A 16,926-nucleotide genomic window follows, 5' to 3' on the forward strand; every position below is an offset into this window, starting at 1 on the left:
GACTAAGCATCGGATACACCTACATGTAAAGAGAGTGAATTATTTTAAAGGATTAGACAAATCTAAAAGAATATACCTCAAGAAAGTTTATAAGGGTCAAGCTTTAAATTATTCCTTCGTTGGCGATGAATCATTTAGTTTATGTGAACATGTTGAGAGCATATGCTGAAAGACATTTGTCTTCAGATAAAAATATATTTAATCAAAGATTGTGGCATCCTATTTAATATAAATAGCATCTATTGCATTTAATATGCATTTATTTGGTATAATTTCCGACAAATGGAAAATACTTCATCGCGTATTAATTACATAGAACTTATTAAATTCAATAGACAGACTCAGACTCAGATATCATAAGAAAGTCTTGCAATTTGCACCCCTTTGTCCATAAAAGATATGATTACAATTTCAAACAACCGTAATGTAGTGGGACTTGAAAATGTAAAAGGTAAAGGTATACCAACTATATATGGTAATGATAGACGAGCCATATTAAATAATTATGATATGATCGTTCGTACCACGGCAAGAAAACAGGATATTAATAAGCACGACGTGAACTATTTAATTTATACGTCCTTGACTAATATGGTTTAGGTTAGGTTTATGGAAAACATCCATAATTAAAGAGATTTCCTGCGTATGGTTGAGTGAGCAAAACTCGGGCTTTCAAGCCTACGCCACGCCCGCCACACTTATAAGCGTGGCGGTTTCCTAAAAAGTTACGCCCCGAGAGTATAGCCATACGCAGGCAATCTCTTCAACATTGCAGTCATTCGTTTCATAGCAATTAACTAAATTATGGGAGTTATTATAGAGACCGAAACTATTACTCTGTATGGACTCACTATAAAGACTATAAAATCAAATTAAACCAAGTGACTTTTATTGAAGAAATCTAACAGGACAGAGCCTAAAATAGCGCCTACACTCATGTAGGCAGATCTTATATTAACAAATACTGAAAATTGTGAGAACAACAGTATACTTCCGTACATAACTCTCATGTACCTCGCAATAGCTACAAGACCAGTCATAATGTTTGCCGTAAGTAATTTGTCTTAATTTAGTTATTGTTACGGAGTACAGCATTTCAAAAGCGGAAAATGTACTGCCATACTTAATAGGAACAAAAACTGTCGGATTAGATTTCAAAAAGGCTGAAGATGATGGGATGGCAGATGCAGACTGAGTGCCTGTAAACTAGACAGGAAACAGTTTTCGGGTTTATGTTTTAAATACGTTGGATCAACTGCTGGCTGGATGTCTAAGAAACTACGTAGCGTTGCACTTTTAATGGTGGATGCAGGCTTAATACGTTACACTTATTGAAACTGCATTTAAAATCCTTATTTAGCGATTTTAATGTAAATATGGATTGCCTAACAATCCTAAGTGAAGCATTAAAGTTAATTAAATTCTAATACACCATATAGTAACAACAAAATCGAAACATATCCCACTCCGAAAACCGTCAAGTGCCGTTTCTCAAGGCAGTTTTTGTCGCGCACCACCACTATGTGGAACCAGCTGCACACTGAAGTATTTCCGAAGTTAGTCGACCTAGGGTCCTTTGAGAAAAGAGCTTACCAATCCTTAAAAGGCCGGCAACGCACTGGCGAGCCTTTTGGCAATGTGACTGTGTACGGGCGGTTTCACTTAACATTAGGTGAGCCTCCAGCCCTGTTACAAAAAAGAAACGGGATTTGATTCAGCAGGGTGTAATAAAAGTACCTACGCCCCGAAAATATAGATGCAGATATCCATCCAGTCTAAAAGGTCAAAAGCATCGTCCCAGCAACTATCATATGTATATAGCCTATGTATGGCGTATAGTCTATACATACGTAATTATTTAAATTATTATTGTGCTACATATATGAATTTAATATATTTAAGTGGTTTTGCATTGCCAATTTTTTTTTCAACCATGTGTTTTTATTAATAAGTCTGTGTTAATAATAGTACTATGTTCTGTAAAAGAATCATAGACTAAAATATATATGCGTATAGGATAATTGAGTTGAAGGGTGAAGAAAAGTATTTTTGAATTTTGATATCGGACCGCAATAAAAAATTATATTAAATTATTTCTGTATTATGGAAGACTTAAAGGACGTTTATCTAACTCCTTTACCAGAGTCACAATATGTAAAGCCATTTCGGTTACATTATACTCAAAATGGAAAGCAAAAGAATTGGGACTTGCTTGAAGTACATGATAGTGTAGCTGTTATTGTATTTAATGTTACAAGAAAGGTTATGATTTTTGTAAAACAATTTCGGCCTGGTGAGTTAACTTTTAACTCAGTTGTTGAAAAATATTGCCTACTGTACATTATTTTTTACGAATATTCTTTCTAAATTTTATCTTTAATTGTTAGTATCCAAATTCAAAAGTTTTTTCACCATTATACCTCCTTATTTCAGCAATTTATTATAACAATGTACATCCAAAAGACAGACAATCCGATCAAATAGATACTAATAAATATCCAGCATCTTTGGGAATAGCACTAGAGATGTGTGCTGGAATCATTGATAAGAATAAAAGCGTAGAAGAGATAGCACAAGAAGAAGTTCTTGAAGAATGTGGTTATAATGTTCCTTTAAAGACATTGCAAAGAATCACTTCATATAGGTAAGGTTTCTAACGAGACAAATATTACCTAATTCTGATTACTTTTGTAAGTGGAGAAAATTATTTATGAAATTCACATATATATATATACAATTATTTAGATCAGGAGTTGGGGTCCAGGGTGCCTTACAAACATTCTTTTATTGTGAAGTTACTGATGAAATGAAAACAGAACAAGGTAAGTATTAGAGATTAAAATATCTATATATATATTATGTATTAAGCACTTAAAATATGTACGATTGAGTAGTGCAGTAAATGTGTTTTTTTAAATATATTATGTCTTAAGAAAGTTTTACTTTATGTGTACTATTACAACGATGGCGAAATGTCATGAAGCACATCACATCTGCTCCATTTAATACCACTACAACATAGCGATCACGACCGCTCTGTCAAGAGTGTACTGGATAAGAAGAAGACTATTGCAAATTTGGAATACTTTTTTTACCAGTTTTTAATAAACTTTATTCTGCTTCCCCTTTCTGGGGATTTTTATTCCCCAGGGTAATAAGAAATGTTTTTTATTAGGTTATGGTTGGTGGTATAGGTTATGTTTTTAGGAACTGACACATTTAGGCAAACCAGTAAGACAAATTGTGTTTCATCGGTGAAGCCACCTAATGTTTTAAATGCTAATTTCAGGAGGTGGTGTTGATGATGAAATCATAGAAGTTGTGGAAAAAACAATACCAGAAATAGAAGCTATGGTGACTTCACCAGGTCCCATTAGCAGTCCTCCAAGTTGTCTATTTGCTCTGATGTGGTTCTTACATTACAAAGCTGATCAATTCAAGAAGTAATTCTATATCTGTGATATTACCTTATCGGTAGATATATAATTTAAGTTACGGCTGTTAGATATATATGGTTGAAATATGTATTACATTCAAATTAAGTTACATTATTCAATATAACATCAATATATATTATATTCATTTAAAGTATTGTCAGTAAATATAACTTTGGGTCATTATTATTAAGTGCTTTTCAATACCATGTAGACTGTAGAGGGAGTATCTGGTAGAGTAGCTCAGTGTCAAGTGAAAGCATGGAGTGGATGGTGCTTTCAGTGTTGTGCCATTGAAAGGCCATTGTGACAATTATTAGATTTGTACTTCTGGCATTGATAAATTCCACTTAGTGTCAGACTTGACAACAAACAATAACAGGTTTATTATAGACTTGGTTTCGATAAATAATAATTGAGTGGCACTATAACCTGTGTATTTGTGTGTGTATTATAGCCATAGTTTCTAATACATTAAGGTTTTCTCATAATAGTTGCCTTTTCCCTTCACGCGATTTTCATTGGTGCAGAGCCCTGATATGAATGCAAGACAGTTGTTGCGAAAAACCCTCAAAGTTAGTTAATACATACAAAGTAGAATTTTCTCTATAAACGCGACATTCTTTGTAATATCATCATCATAATTGTTGTCTTTTTTGCGTTCAAGTATTACGTCACGCAATTTTTGAAGATTCTTGACCCCCCCCCCCCATGAAACGCCACCGTAGCGTTTTCTGTATCTAATAGTAAAACGTTTCATGACCACCCCCTAGTGACTCTTACCATTATGTGGTGTAAAGTACTGGAAAGTGGAAAATAATATTACCAATAACGCGTAATTCAATCCCCGCCCCCGCATCTCAACGTTTTACAATAGGACCCCCCCCCCCAAAATTCGTTACATAATACTTGAAAGCTCCCTTAATGAATTTCAATTTTATAATTAATGCCTTATTTTAACAGGAGCTATGGCCTGTATTGTTCAGATTGCAAAAAACTATAAGAAAATTGCAAGATTAAATTTTAGAATCTCCTGAATAAATAAATGTTGCACAAAATTAGCAGTAGCTATTTATTATTAACGTAATACAAGTTTTATGCACTAGTAAACATTGTATGGTATTTTCAACAGAGTATAGATATACTGGTATTAAATGTTATTGTTATATATATGGTACCCCAAATCAACATCATGGGGGAAGCTAATGCCAATAGACTGCTGGGCTAGCCTACACTCGCTGGAAAGACAGCATGAAGGGGGTATGCGCGAAGGTAGCGTTATTTTGACTAGGAACCCACTTTGGGTAGCGCCAGCTGAGTAAGAAATACATATTAAAACAAAAGAGTAGACAACTTGAGCATAATTCGAAATTGGGTGATAAGCTTAATGGAGTGAACACTTAATTTATCTGTAATTTGAAAACTACTCAACAAATTTATATGCACTTCAAGGATTAAATGTTTAAGTTAGCATTTTTGTTGTCGGGCAATACTAATCCTCAGTATGTATAAAAGCAAATATACAGTTGCCAGTATCTACTTGCAATAAGACAACATTTTCTCTCTTTAATTTATTTAAGTATTATCTCAAAGACTATTTGATTAAAAAAGATTTAAAATTTAAATAAAACTTAATCAAATTATTACTATTGCAACATCATAAAAATAAGAAAGGAACTTAAAATATATATTTCTTATTAATCAAACACTAGTGTATTCGTGTTAAATCTTCCACAATTTTTATAAGGTCATCCACTTTCGCCTCACGCATAACGCCGCCATCGTCGATCTGTAAAAGATTAAAAAATCTAAGGGAGCGTTCAAGTATTACGTCTCGAATCTCCACAAATTGTGGAGATTCCAGATTAGAACTATGATATAATACATCCTCTATGCCACAGTATAAAGCGCGGTTGAAAACCCATTAAAATACCGTAAAACTTCGGAATAGTTATTCTTAAAAGAATACAATAATGTTTTACATAAATGTCAAAATTAATACAATCGACGACAGTAACCGCACGCATCGTTGCCTCGATTTAAAGAGTTCAGGGTCATGACTCTCTACGTTAAATACTTACTTGTAATCCCTGAATGGTCTCCTGTTGCATATCCCTAGTGAGATCTAAGAAGCTCTCTATGAGATCTCCATCGATAAATCCCTCCGCGGGCTCAGTCTTTATATCCGTGTTGAACGATCGCCAAAACGCGTGAGGAATCTTGCCCACTGATTTGATTGTGTGCGTAAGCTTCTCTTCTAGTTGGTGCAAGAATTCATACAGCTCTTGTGATAGTTGGACGACTAGACCTATAATTATTTATATTTATTTGCTTAGTTCATAACTACTACTACTGAATCTACTAAATATATACTACACGAAAACAGTCATTCACAATCTCACGCGCATGTGTGTGCGCAAATTTGTGATGAGTATTAAAATTTAAGTATAGTGCCATCTATCTGGGTTGAAATCAAACAGAGTCTTACAGATGGCGCCGTTGACAGTGGCGATTGTTGCCGGGTTATGTACAGGTGCGGCGGTGTCAGCGTGTTGACCAACCAAAGAGCCCAATCGCATGACATTGACCATGTCTCCCAGATGAAACTGCCCCATGTAGCTCATCTGCTGACGCTCTTCATCCGTCGTAGCCGCGCTATAGGACATAAGAGAAATAAACATAAGAAGTATTCGCTACTACGCGAAAAGAAAAAGCAAAAGTATATTAAAACTTATTTCTGTGTTTGAAATGCACAACAAATTATCTAGAGTTTTTATACAAGGTTAGATTTATAAAATGACAGTAGTTTTCATCTAGTTACCTATCTTTTTGACACACAAATAAATTTGAACTATTTTCTGCTCCCAAAAATGTGTCATCGTCTAAAATTTCAATGGCGGTCATCCAATTCGGACTGTAATCGCGTGCTATTTCTTCGAAACTGCCTTCCATCTAAAAACATTCTCATTTATAAATGTGTAAAGTATACAAAGTTTTGATAATTTGATTTAAAATAAATATTTGAATGACTACTAGAAATGTTTTTATGTTAAATTTAATAATCAGTTACGTCATTTCGACATATTAATATTTATAATACCTGTTTATATTGTAGAAGTGACATAGACCTCATAAGATCACCTACAAGTATGAAGTCACCTTTTACTTTAAGATATAGCGCTACGATATTGTTAAAGTGGCTACACTCCAATCGTAATTCTTTTTCCGATGTCCATTCAAATAGTCTGACCTGAAAACAAAAAGCAATTTACATTATGAGACATATACATTTAGTGAATTTACAAATAGTGAATTTTCTTTACACTATTATTTGTAATCAAACTGATCCCAAAATAATGACACATTTATTCTTTCAAAATAAGTTGGTGATCAGACAAAGATATTTGAATCCTTTAAATATAGCAAAGACAAATATGGGATTCAAAAGCAAAAAAAAAATTGTACTCAGGACCTCATGGTACAACTGGTACACTAAATCCAGTAGACCAACACAAGATAAGGTTTTTAGTATTGTTATAAAGTTATATAAAGTGTAAATAGTTTTGTCAGACACTGAACAAAAAGTAAGTTCAAAATCAACCAAGGAGGTAAACAATTCGAAGTGTACTTTTGATGTTTCTACATAACTCTATATTTATTGTAAATTCCGATTAAACTAGGGCCACTTACAGTGCTATTAATTGATGCTAATAATTTCCCATTGAACTGCACGAGTGTATAACAGGCTCCCTTTATTTCTTTTTCCGCAACTTGCGTCAATTTGCCATCAGACCATTGGAACAATATTATCCTGCCCTAGAAGACACGCAAAAAATTTATGTTTTACATTACTCAATTTTTATATAACCAAGGTTTTAGAAAAATTTTTTCATTCAGAATCAGAATTTAGCGCGAACTATGACTCCCGCATGTCAAAAGTGTGGATTTTGATATACGTGAGTCACAGTGCTGAATAGAATTCATAGAATTTCTAGACCTTATATAGATTACCTGTTTCGGTTCAGATTCCTCCGGGTTGAGCATAGCAGTACCTACGGCGTAATAGTGTGTGGGGTCATCTCCCAACTTGCAAGACAAAAGTGAAAGGGCAAATTCACTCGCCATTAGTTGGTGTGCGTGGAGCACTGCAATACAAAAATCATTTACGTAGATATTTCTACGAAATACCAGACTAATTTCTATCTGGGTGTTTTTGTTTTAAGGAAAGGTGGATCTGTCATCGACATATTCTATTATAATGAAATAGGAATCATTTTTGTCTAAATTACGATACTTAGCCTATACAGACGTCAGATGGATAAAAACGGTAATTAAATGTGACCCAAAAAAAGAAGGGCAGACCAATAGAGCGACAGGCCGAAAAAATTGGACGATTATGGCAAAAATAAAATAAGGTGGAAAAAGTTGGAGGCCTTCTCCCGGCGTCTTAGAGTTATAGTTAAATTCTATATGACTACGTATCATGTAGCTTCAACGTCTGGATGGGACCGCTCAAATAGGCCTTAGCCATTTTCCTAATATACGTGCGCCCAGTCTTAAATGTGATCAGTCATTGTGGCCGTTCGCCTGGCGATATTATGAAATAAAAATACACCTTCAAATGTATGATGATCCAATATTAGCAGGTTATATATCTCTAGATCAACGGCCGTGGGCATGTGCTTGGGCTGCGCTAGGGGCGCGTGTTTCGGATGAGCGAGAGGTGCTCCGCTGCTGTTGGCCGCGGACGTTGACGCGCTCCCGCGTACGGACACCGCCGTACTGCCCGCCCCTGACGACCACTCCACTTTGTCCACACGCATTGTTATTATACCGAAAGACTGAAAATTTAGCAAAACCTTTTTTATTAAATCTCTTCAGAGATATACGACCTCAAAGCATTGGGTATTCCTTTGAGGCCGGCGACGCATCTACAAATAAAATGAGTGTCCATGGGATGCAATAGCTGCCTATTATGACCATTCTATAGGCTCGTTTTCCCTCATATGCTATTGAAACAATAGTTTACTTTTTTATTGAAAGAAAAAAATACTGAAAGGGCCGGCCTTGTTCTCTGCGTGTCTAACAGTGTTTTAAGTCATTAGATTATTAGGTAATTAGATAATATAAGAAAGTAAATAAGAACTATCTTACCTTTGTGGCCTCCTGGTAAGCGATGCGTCGTGGCGATTCATTAAGCGGCACAGTGCGAATGTGCAATTTCTGAATTTCGTCGATAGTGCCAATTGTTACTGTGCTGTCTGTCGCAAGTGCCAAACTGTAAATATTAAACAACGAAGCTAAAATGGCTTTGCAATAACAACATTTTTCAAGTTAACTTTGAAAGCAATGTAAATAAAAATTTGATTTAAAAATTATGGAATATAGTAACTGAAAAACTGAATTTAACTGTCTATAACTTTATTAACTGTTTATAAATACTAATCATGTCTTTATACTCTTTAGTGCTTTGAAGGTAGTTTAATGAGAATTTTATCCTAATCCACCGGATCATAATAAATACCCGAAATACCTTCTAGAAATAGATGGCGCTATTTATATTTTACTGCAATATTTTTTTAGTCAGTAACCATGATGATGTTGCATGACAAGGATGGGCCTGCGAAATCATCATCAACATATGAGATTGAATTATATTTACCTGTCTGGATAAGCCTGGGCATTCAAGGAGCACATGTGAGTAACTTCTTTGAGGTTGACGTTAGAGAACACCAACTTGTGGTTTGACGAGAATATCACCGTTGGCCGGTCGGAACACGCAAATATGTTTGTTGTTGATAGAGACCTGAAAATGTAAAGTACATCCATCCAGTATACATTTGCAAAAGTACCATCATTTAAACTTTGTAAAGTTGTACTAAAATTATGGTTTTTAGAGACATCTTTGCAAATGTTAAATAATTAATTTTTCAGCCTAATCTAATAGAAATTAACATCTAAAATTAAAAAAAAAGTATATTTTTCACTACCTGAAGCTGCGGAGTACGGTGGGTTGTGTGCCCAATGTGACCTTCTTTCTGTTAGTGAGAGCACCCGTGTATTGGTCCACAATGAAGTAAAACATTGAACCATCTCCGAGCGCACAAAGCAGGTAGCAAACACCCTCCAGCACGCAGATGAGTAGCGATCGGGGAATTATTTCTGTGTATAATTAAAAGTTTCATAGCAAAACGTTTTAATTGTACTATACAATAAAGCTTAGTGTGATAAGTGTAAGAAAACACTAACCTCCAGATAGTTTCTCTGTATGAAGTGGTGTTAGGTCTGGTAACTTTAGTATTCTGACCGAGATGTCCGTCCACAGTCCCACTCCCAAGAGGGCCTCATCACCTCCAGGACCTAAGTCCAAGCAAGCCACTTCCTCTTCCATACACACTTCTCTAAAATCGGTGGGGTGATTAGACATAGTGCAAAATATTTTTTCCTAAACTAGCATTTTAATATTGTTTTTCACATACTTTAGTTTTTACATACATATTGGTACACTAAATGCACAGTAAGACTTGGTTCTTCATCATCATAACCATAGCCAAATAAAATTTAGTTTAAAATATTAATAGACAAGTTGAAACTATTAGTTTTCAATAAGATTTAAGGGTCAGTGTAGCTGTCAAATAGCTGCGATTCCGCGATTTGTTTGCATCAGTTAGTGTAAAAAAATTACCTAAATGTATAATAATATATTCAACTACATATCGGCACTTCACATACAAATAGCAGTGGTGGTCAAAGTATTTCCGAACCGAGTCGACTTGAGGTCCTAAAGTAAATAATCAATTTTTAAAACGACAGCAACGAAATCGCAAGCCTCCTAGGAGCATGAGTGTCCAAAGGCGGCGGTATCGCTTAACACCCGAATGAGGAACCACGGAAAGAGGACGGCGCCACTTACGAGATCAGGTTAAGTTGCCCTTCCTCAATGGCCAGTAAAAATATCCTGTTTCCTACGGCAGGCACGACACGCGTCTCCGAGCATGCCACGACGGACACGGAGCGCGCACCACCCGCGCGCCAGCACGCGCCCAGCACCCACTGCCCGTCGCGATGCACTATCAAGCGCACACCTTCGTCTGTCACCTGGCTGACACAATTTTAAGTATTAAAAGTTTTGGTCAAGATATAAAATAAAAATATTTTATTTCTACTATTACGACAAAAGGAGGTCTTATAACTAACGATTTATTCAAACAATTTGTTTATACTATACTTACATCAAAAATATATTCTAAAAGTAAATCACACTCTTTTAATAATTAAACTACTGTTTCTTTCTGACAAATTGTGGTAACAATATGATGAAAAGAGACAGATGATATCTTTAGTATAAGTGAGTAAATTACGTTTTATTGTAAGGTAGATTGTTAGTTAAACTGTTATATATTTTGTGTGTATAGTAATAAAGTAATAGATAATTAAGTTACTTTCAAACTTGAAGTACAAACATTCTTATTATAAGTAAATTTCAACAAAGTATACCTGTATCAGTTGATTGTGACACACATTCCCTGTGAAGAATGTTTGTCTATCTGAGACAAAACCTTTTATTTCTGTTTCTTCCACTTCTTCACCATTTAATGTAAGTACTCTGTAAATATAAATAAATTCTAAGAATGGACCGAAAATAGTTAGCATACTCCAGTCTTATGACCGAAACTGTTTACAAGAAATAAGCGCCTGTTAACTATATTTATACAATACCTGGTCTGTCCAACGAAAGCCAGGACTAATGTGTCGTGATAAGCTGCGCCTGGCTGCAGCGTGAGAGCCCACATTCCTTTAATTCCCAGGAGATCGATAGACGCTTGCTCCTGAATGCCAATTCCGTTGCGGATAACACGCAATGAGCCCATTTTGAAAGCCCCTGTGACCATTTTTATAGTTTCATTTTGGTTTGTGAAAAATGGGTTTATGTTATTTATTCAACACAGGAATTATAGCAAAGACACCAATCTATCACAGAGCTAATGTAGTTTAGACATTTTAGACATGGACATAACATTTATTTCTAACGAAACACACACAAAATAATAACAATAACAAAAAAAAACTTAATGTACAAGGTACATTTTGAGTGTGTAATGTGTTGTCTGTGGCCAGTTGTTGTAATTGGCCATGGCTCAGCATTATGCTGTGGAGCAGAAGTGTTCCACAGCACTGGTCATTCTGCCAGAGACCACAACAGTTAGTTTGCACCTCAGATCCAAAGAAAGAAAAACAATGTAATCATGATAGCAGAAAAAAACCGCAGTGTAAAAGTATATGGTAAAATAAAAAAATAAGAAAAATTGTTAAGAAATAGATAAAAAATATTTTTTTATTATATGATGATGTGGCTATGGTATTTTAGTACCAATTAATAAATGTCTGAGTTAACGCTTGTACTGACTATTACACCAATGCAAAATCAAATATATTATACTCTAGAGTGAAAACAATAAAGGATTAATGCAGTTATGGTATATTACAAAAAATAATTATTATAGGCAACATTAATCTGTCAGAAAAAGGAAAATTCTAGTAAATCTAACAAAACCAGTGGCGGACTTCGTCGTAGAATTCTGTAACTGTTTCGAGAGATTTTTTCAAAAAGACAAGTAGGTGAGCCTTCTGTATGTGACACACAAATTCAACTTTTTGTGTCTATGGTATGTCAGGAAACCACTATATTTTCCGTCACAGTACGAGCGATGTAGACATAGACAGAAAAGTTCATTGTGAAGTCTGGACTAGAGCCACTAGACTAACACTGCTCCACAAAAATGACATACACGCAAAAAATTATTAGTTTGTTCAATTTTAATGATTCCTTACCAGAACAAGTAATCAACTGATTCTGTCCCTGTCGTTCTAAGTCCACGACACACATGTCCACAATAGGTGATAGACTGGTAAATGTTTCCATCACCTTGACATACTGATTGGTCTCGTCTTTGGTAGCGGAGAGTCGCACAAGGGCGGAGTCTCCGAGACGAGACCCAATGAAGACCACGCCGTTGTCAAGGTAAGTCATACATTCCGGTATTGATATTTCACCTTAAAATGTTAGGAAAAATTATATATTTTTAGTAACAATACTTAATAAAATATTGTAATTTTTGTAAAAAGCTCTTTAAATGATCCTCACCTAACAATTCAACCTTAAGATCTCTTACAGTCTGTGTGTTGTCGCCTCTATCTTGAACTTCTAAGACTAGCATGAAAAGTCGACCTGCAATATCACCCAACAGATAACGAAGTCCAGCCGGACCCACGGGACTATAGCAGTTTATTGGAGTCATCTGTAAATTTAAGACAATATTTTTGAGTATGACTTTGGAAGATATCTTGAATGTAATTGGATTATGAAATACGGGACATAGTAGTCTTAACTCTAAATCCTACAGTGCAATTGAACTGATTTAGTTTTTAACAAGAAATAATACATGAGCAGTTAAATGTATGTATTCCAATTTTTTACTTTTATTTGTGGTGGCGCAACAGCTACATAACTCTGACCATCGTGGTAAACAATAGATTCTTGCCCAATAACAATGGCTCCACCTGAAAACATTATTTATATTATGAAGTTTAGCACATATTTCTTAAATTCAATTACTGAGAAACCTTAGAAAAACCATAACATTGTTGAGCTTAGCATTATCACAGGCAACAGCTATATAATAACATTATGTTAAGTTTAAAGCTTAACATCTAGTTTGGAATTCACATAATAAAATTAGTTTTTAGCAGTTTTAATAATATTACCTAAAGGACTCGGAACTGGAATCAGTATGGAGGCTTCTGTTTCAACATTATCCTGTTTCCATGGGACTTTTATAAATTCTTTATCTCTTAAATTTATTTCACGTGTCTGAAATTAATTATTTTACAAATACTTTTAACAATTATGGACTATGTTTTAAAAGACACAAACTTATTATAAAGTTATAAGATCTAACATAAAGACAAACAATGATCAAGGTTCTGATGCAAATAAAAAATATAAATAGAGATTAAATTCAAGAAGTACCTTAATATGTCTACCATTTAGGTCTTGGTGAATTAATATTAGTGTTGGATTAGCACAACCATGTAAAAACTCGAGATCATATACATTCAATTCTTCCAATCTGAAAATAATAATTGTATTTATTATACCCCATTATTTTACAAGATACAAGTAGTTATAAATATATACAGTCAAAATCTGTAACAACACATTGGTTGTAAAAACCAAAAGTTGGGACAGCCAATGACATTGTTATTAAGTACCTAATATTTTTTACTGCTGGGACCTTTGATTTTGGTCAAACAACAATAAGTGGTATGTTGTTCTAAACAATGTCGGAAATGGTTTTGACTGTAGAGACCATATAAAATTTAATACTATTATTTATAAAAACTGATTGGTATAATTAAAGTTTTAATAACTAGTTGTGCTTATGATTAAGGCACCGTCTCCATTTAATTAATAGATTATATATTTATAATAATATTAATTATACTTAAACTACAAATAGGAATGTTATAACATTACCTTAAACTTGTAGCCTTTAATTCTGTAGAATCTTTATCAAGTGGAATTAATTTAAATAATCCATCATAAAGTCTTAAACCAATAACTCTCGCTTGTGGATCTATAACAGCTAAGATTCCATTTTCTGAAGGTTTACCAATGCGGTCAGCCACATTTCCATGAGCTCTTGTTACAACTTCTAAGTCCCCATTAGGGCCAGTTCTCCATTCCAGAATCATAGCATTGTATCGAGCAGTTAATATAAATACAAGATCTTTTTTTTCATGCTGTGGACAAGATAAAAGACATAGAACTTATCCAATTAGAAACAGTATGTTTTTATAGCCCTTCTGACATTATTGCTAGATAAAACAACAAGTTTTTGGGCTCAGACACAAAAGCTTTGTAATTGCTTGTCATATATAAAAAATATCAAAGTAAAATACAAAGGAGTTACAACTACGAATCAAAACTATGTATTATTATTATCAATATCTCAATTACTCAAGCAGGTTGTTTCACAAGGGATCAATAATTGTTTCAACAATAAGGTATCTAATAAGGAATAATTATCAGTGAAACAGATATAACAAAGCATTTTTTTCATGATGTATTATTTTTATCTAATAAAATTTTCATTAATGATTTACATACAGGGGGTCTAAACATCTTCATTTTTGCCACTTTTCCATACAAGCCAACTTCTTTCATAGGATGTAGCCCTTCTGGAGTGACTATATACATTTCAAGGCGGGACACTTTTGCAACAAGCAGGTTCAGATCCGTTGGTGAAGTAAAGTTTCCTGATATAAAAATGTATAACTACACAATGAACATCATTAACATCATGCACATTATGTTTTGACAACATTAACATAGTATATTTATGCAATATAAAATTTATAACATGAGTGTGAATTCTCATCACCTAAGATCAATTTCACCTATTGTTATATTATTGATTTATATCTTAAATTATGATGAATGAAATTAATGTTAAAATACTACAGCTACAATATTTTTGACAATCTTTGATGATAATATCTTAGGTGTGCACTTAACGTAATATGAAGTTCATTTCTGGTAATTCTCAAAATCTAAAAGAACTTTAATATTATTATAGACTTGTATAGCTTATTAAAACGATATGTAGAATTATCTTAATTTTAACCACTTAATTTTACTGAGTAATCTTAATATGTTAAAGTGACTTTACTTTTTATATCTAATTATTTCTTAAGCTACATTGGGCAGGCACCTCCATTGCATATACATAACCTCAACACAACATAAATAAGATTTTGTCTTTACCTGTTATACAAGCTGTAACAGCCGTAGGCTTCTGGGCCGTAACAACGTAATGATAAGTCATTTTATATTATTTCTTGAACAACTATTGCCTATTTTACGTTATTTGTATTGTTTGAAAATTTAATTTTCAAACAATTTTACGGCGTTCAGTTTACTTTATAGTTACTTAAACATCGATGACAACTGATAATCAACAATGGGAATATTTTTTTATAGACCGACACTTGACAACCACCACAGATAACAGATTAGCAGTGCTGCCCACTCTCAATCACGAAAGTTCACAAAACATTTAAAAAATACTGGAAGCGACTAAGCCCTGAAAAGCACCAAAAGTAGCCCACAAACTTCTCTGACTCGGTGGCGAAAACAGGAACTGAAGTCATCATCTTGAATACGTCATTCTATATGTCAACATGAAACATGATTTTAAAAGTGTTGGCCTTTACGACGAGTTTTGCCAGATTTTGTAATTTGTAAATGAATTCCTCCATTCCCAATGATTTAAATTTTATTATTATAGTATGGTTTATTGGTGTCAGTAAGCGCTTTATGTGTAAATTATTTAAAGAAAAAGAAGATTCTGATGCGACTGGAACTGTAATTTTTACTCCCGGAAAAAAAGGCTGAGATTGAGGGGGAAGATCGAAATTGACGAAGTTGACCTAGTTGTCATAAGACGGAAAATTCATGAGTTTTACATCATAAAGAAAAAAAATCCGTCTATTAAAAATATACTCTTTGTTTTACGAGAGAAAATTGACTTCAAAGGAAAACGAGAAATGCTCAGAAAAATTAGATTTCGATGTAAGAAAACTCAATCGAACAGAAAAGTACTCGTTGAACACAACGACATAAGTGCTTGGAGAGCAACATACCTCCGAAAAAATAAGAAAAACGAACAAAAACCAATCATATATTTGGACGAGACAAACATTCATTCTTTGCACACTGTTGGACGCACATGGCAGATTGATGTTATGGATGGTGTTTAGAACCCTGTTTCAAACGGAAGCAGGTGGATAATTGTTCATGCTGGAGGAGAAACAGGATTCGTACCGAATGCCTAACTGACATTTAAATCAAAACGAAAAGTGGAGATTAGCATGATGAAATGAACAAAGAAAACTTTAAAAAGTAGGTAGCGGAAACACTTCTTCCCAATTTACACGAAGAGACAATTATTGTCATGGATAATGCCCCATATCATAGCATTTGCATTAACAATTACCCTAATTCAAATACGAGAAAAGGTTATATGCAAAAGTGTCTCACTGAAATAATGTGGAATACAATGAGGGTTTCACAAAACCCCAGCTGTATGAATTGACAAAGAGGCACAAACTAGTACCAGAGTACGAAATCAATAATTTACTCAAAAATAAAGGACACACTGGTCTTAGATTGCCACCATACCAATACGATTTGAACGCCATAGAAATGATTTGGAGTTCTATGAAACGTCATGTCACCGATTACAAAATTGGATAGAGCGATTTAGAAATGCCGCAATTAATCTCAAATGGATTTAATGCAATATCAGCTGAAGAATACCAAAGATATTGTGGTCATGTAAAAAAATTAAAAACGATTATATTTAAAAAGATGGAGATTTAGATGAACCATTTATCATAACTTTGCACAGTGACAGTGAAAGTAAAAGTA

The 16,926-nt window shown here is 34.1% G+C and overlaps 2 protein-coding genes across 3 annotated transcripts; one reads left to right on the forward strand and one right to left on the reverse strand.

Annotated features, from left to right (window-relative positions):
• The first annotated feature begins 1,934 nt into the window (after positions 1-1,934).
• Positions 1,935-9,039, forward strand: LOC123715960 (uridine diphosphate glucose pyrophosphatase NUDT14-like). Of its 2 annotated transcripts, none has more exons than XM_045671360.1 (5): positions 1,935-2,293; positions 2,434-2,644; positions 2,746-2,822; positions 3,290-3,443; positions 4,398-5,065. In XM_045671360.1, the coding sequence occupies exons 1-5, from the start codon at positions 2,104-2,106 to the stop codon at positions 4,435-4,437; spliced, it is 672 nt and encodes a 223-aa protein (XP_045527316.1). In that variant the 5' UTR covers positions 1,935-2,103; the 3' UTR covers positions 4,438-5,065. The 2 variants fall into 2 exon arrangements, with proteins under 2 accessions (XP_045527316.1, XP_045527317.1); XM_045671361.1 differs by lacking the exon at positions 4,398-5,065 and adding an exon at positions 9,018-9,039 and having other exon boundaries at positions 1,936-2,293.
• On the reverse strand, positions 5,108-15,457 carry LOC123715959 (DNA damage-binding protein 1). Its single transcript, XM_045671359.1, has 23 exons — positions 15,262-15,457; positions 14,605-14,753; positions 13,972-14,237; positions 13,465-13,564; positions 13,200-13,305; positions 12,913-12,995; positions 12,580-12,733; positions 12,267-12,488; positions 11,154-11,316; positions 10,932-11,040; positions 10,348-10,532; positions 9,684-9,835; positions 9,425-9,596; positions 9,097-9,240; positions 8,589-8,712; positions 8,050-8,275; positions 7,446-7,579; positions 7,125-7,250; positions 6,535-6,684; positions 6,256-6,386; positions 5,923-6,089; positions 5,516-5,742; positions 5,108-5,223 (listed from the first exon to the last, which is right to left on the reverse strand). Exons 1-23 carry the CDS (start codon positions 15,320-15,322, stop codon positions 5,143-5,145), a joined length of 3,432 nt encoding a protein of 1,143 aa, XP_045527315.1. The 5' UTR covers positions 15,323-15,457; the 3' UTR covers positions 5,108-5,142.
• Positions 15,458-16,926: the final 1,469 nt, after the last annotated feature.

Source organism: Pieris brassicae, chromosome 11 (genome assembly GCF_905147105.1).
Source record: "Pieris brassicae chromosome 11, ilPieBrab1.1, whole genome shotgun sequence".
Taxonomy (NCBI): Eukaryota; Metazoa; Arthropoda; class Insecta; order Lepidoptera; family Pieridae; genus Pieris; species Pieris brassicae.

What these genes read in the sequence shown, in the direction of transcription:
- LOC123715960 (XM_045671360.1), top strand. Translation starts at nt 2,104, where the DNA reads ATGGAAGACTTAAAGGACGTTTATCTAACTCCTTTACCAGAGTCACAA. An exon ending in CAAAGAATCACTTCATATAG is followed by an intron (nt 2,645 to 2,745) that starts GTAAGGTTTCTA and finishes ACAATTATTTAG; the next exon opens with ATCAGGAGTTGGGGTCCAGG. An exon ending in AAAGCTGATCAATTCAAGAA is followed by an intron (nt 3,444 to 4,397) that starts GTAATTCTATAT and finishes TTATTTTAACAG; the next exon opens with GAGCTATGGCCTGTATTGTT.
- LOC123715959 (XM_045671359.1), bottom strand. Translation starts at nt 15,322, where the DNA reads ATGACTTATCATTACGTTGTTACGGCCCAGAAGCCTACGGCTGTTACA. An exon ending in GGGCAACTTAACCTGATCTC is followed by an intron (nt 9,836 to 10,347) that starts GTAAGTGGCGCC and finishes CACCGATTTTAG; the next exon opens with AGAAGTGTGTATGGAAGAGG. An exon ending in TACAGAGAAACTATCTGGAG is followed by an intron (nt 9,597 to 9,683) that starts GTTAGTGTTTTC and finishes AATTATACACAG; the next exon opens with AAATAATTCCCCGATCGCTA.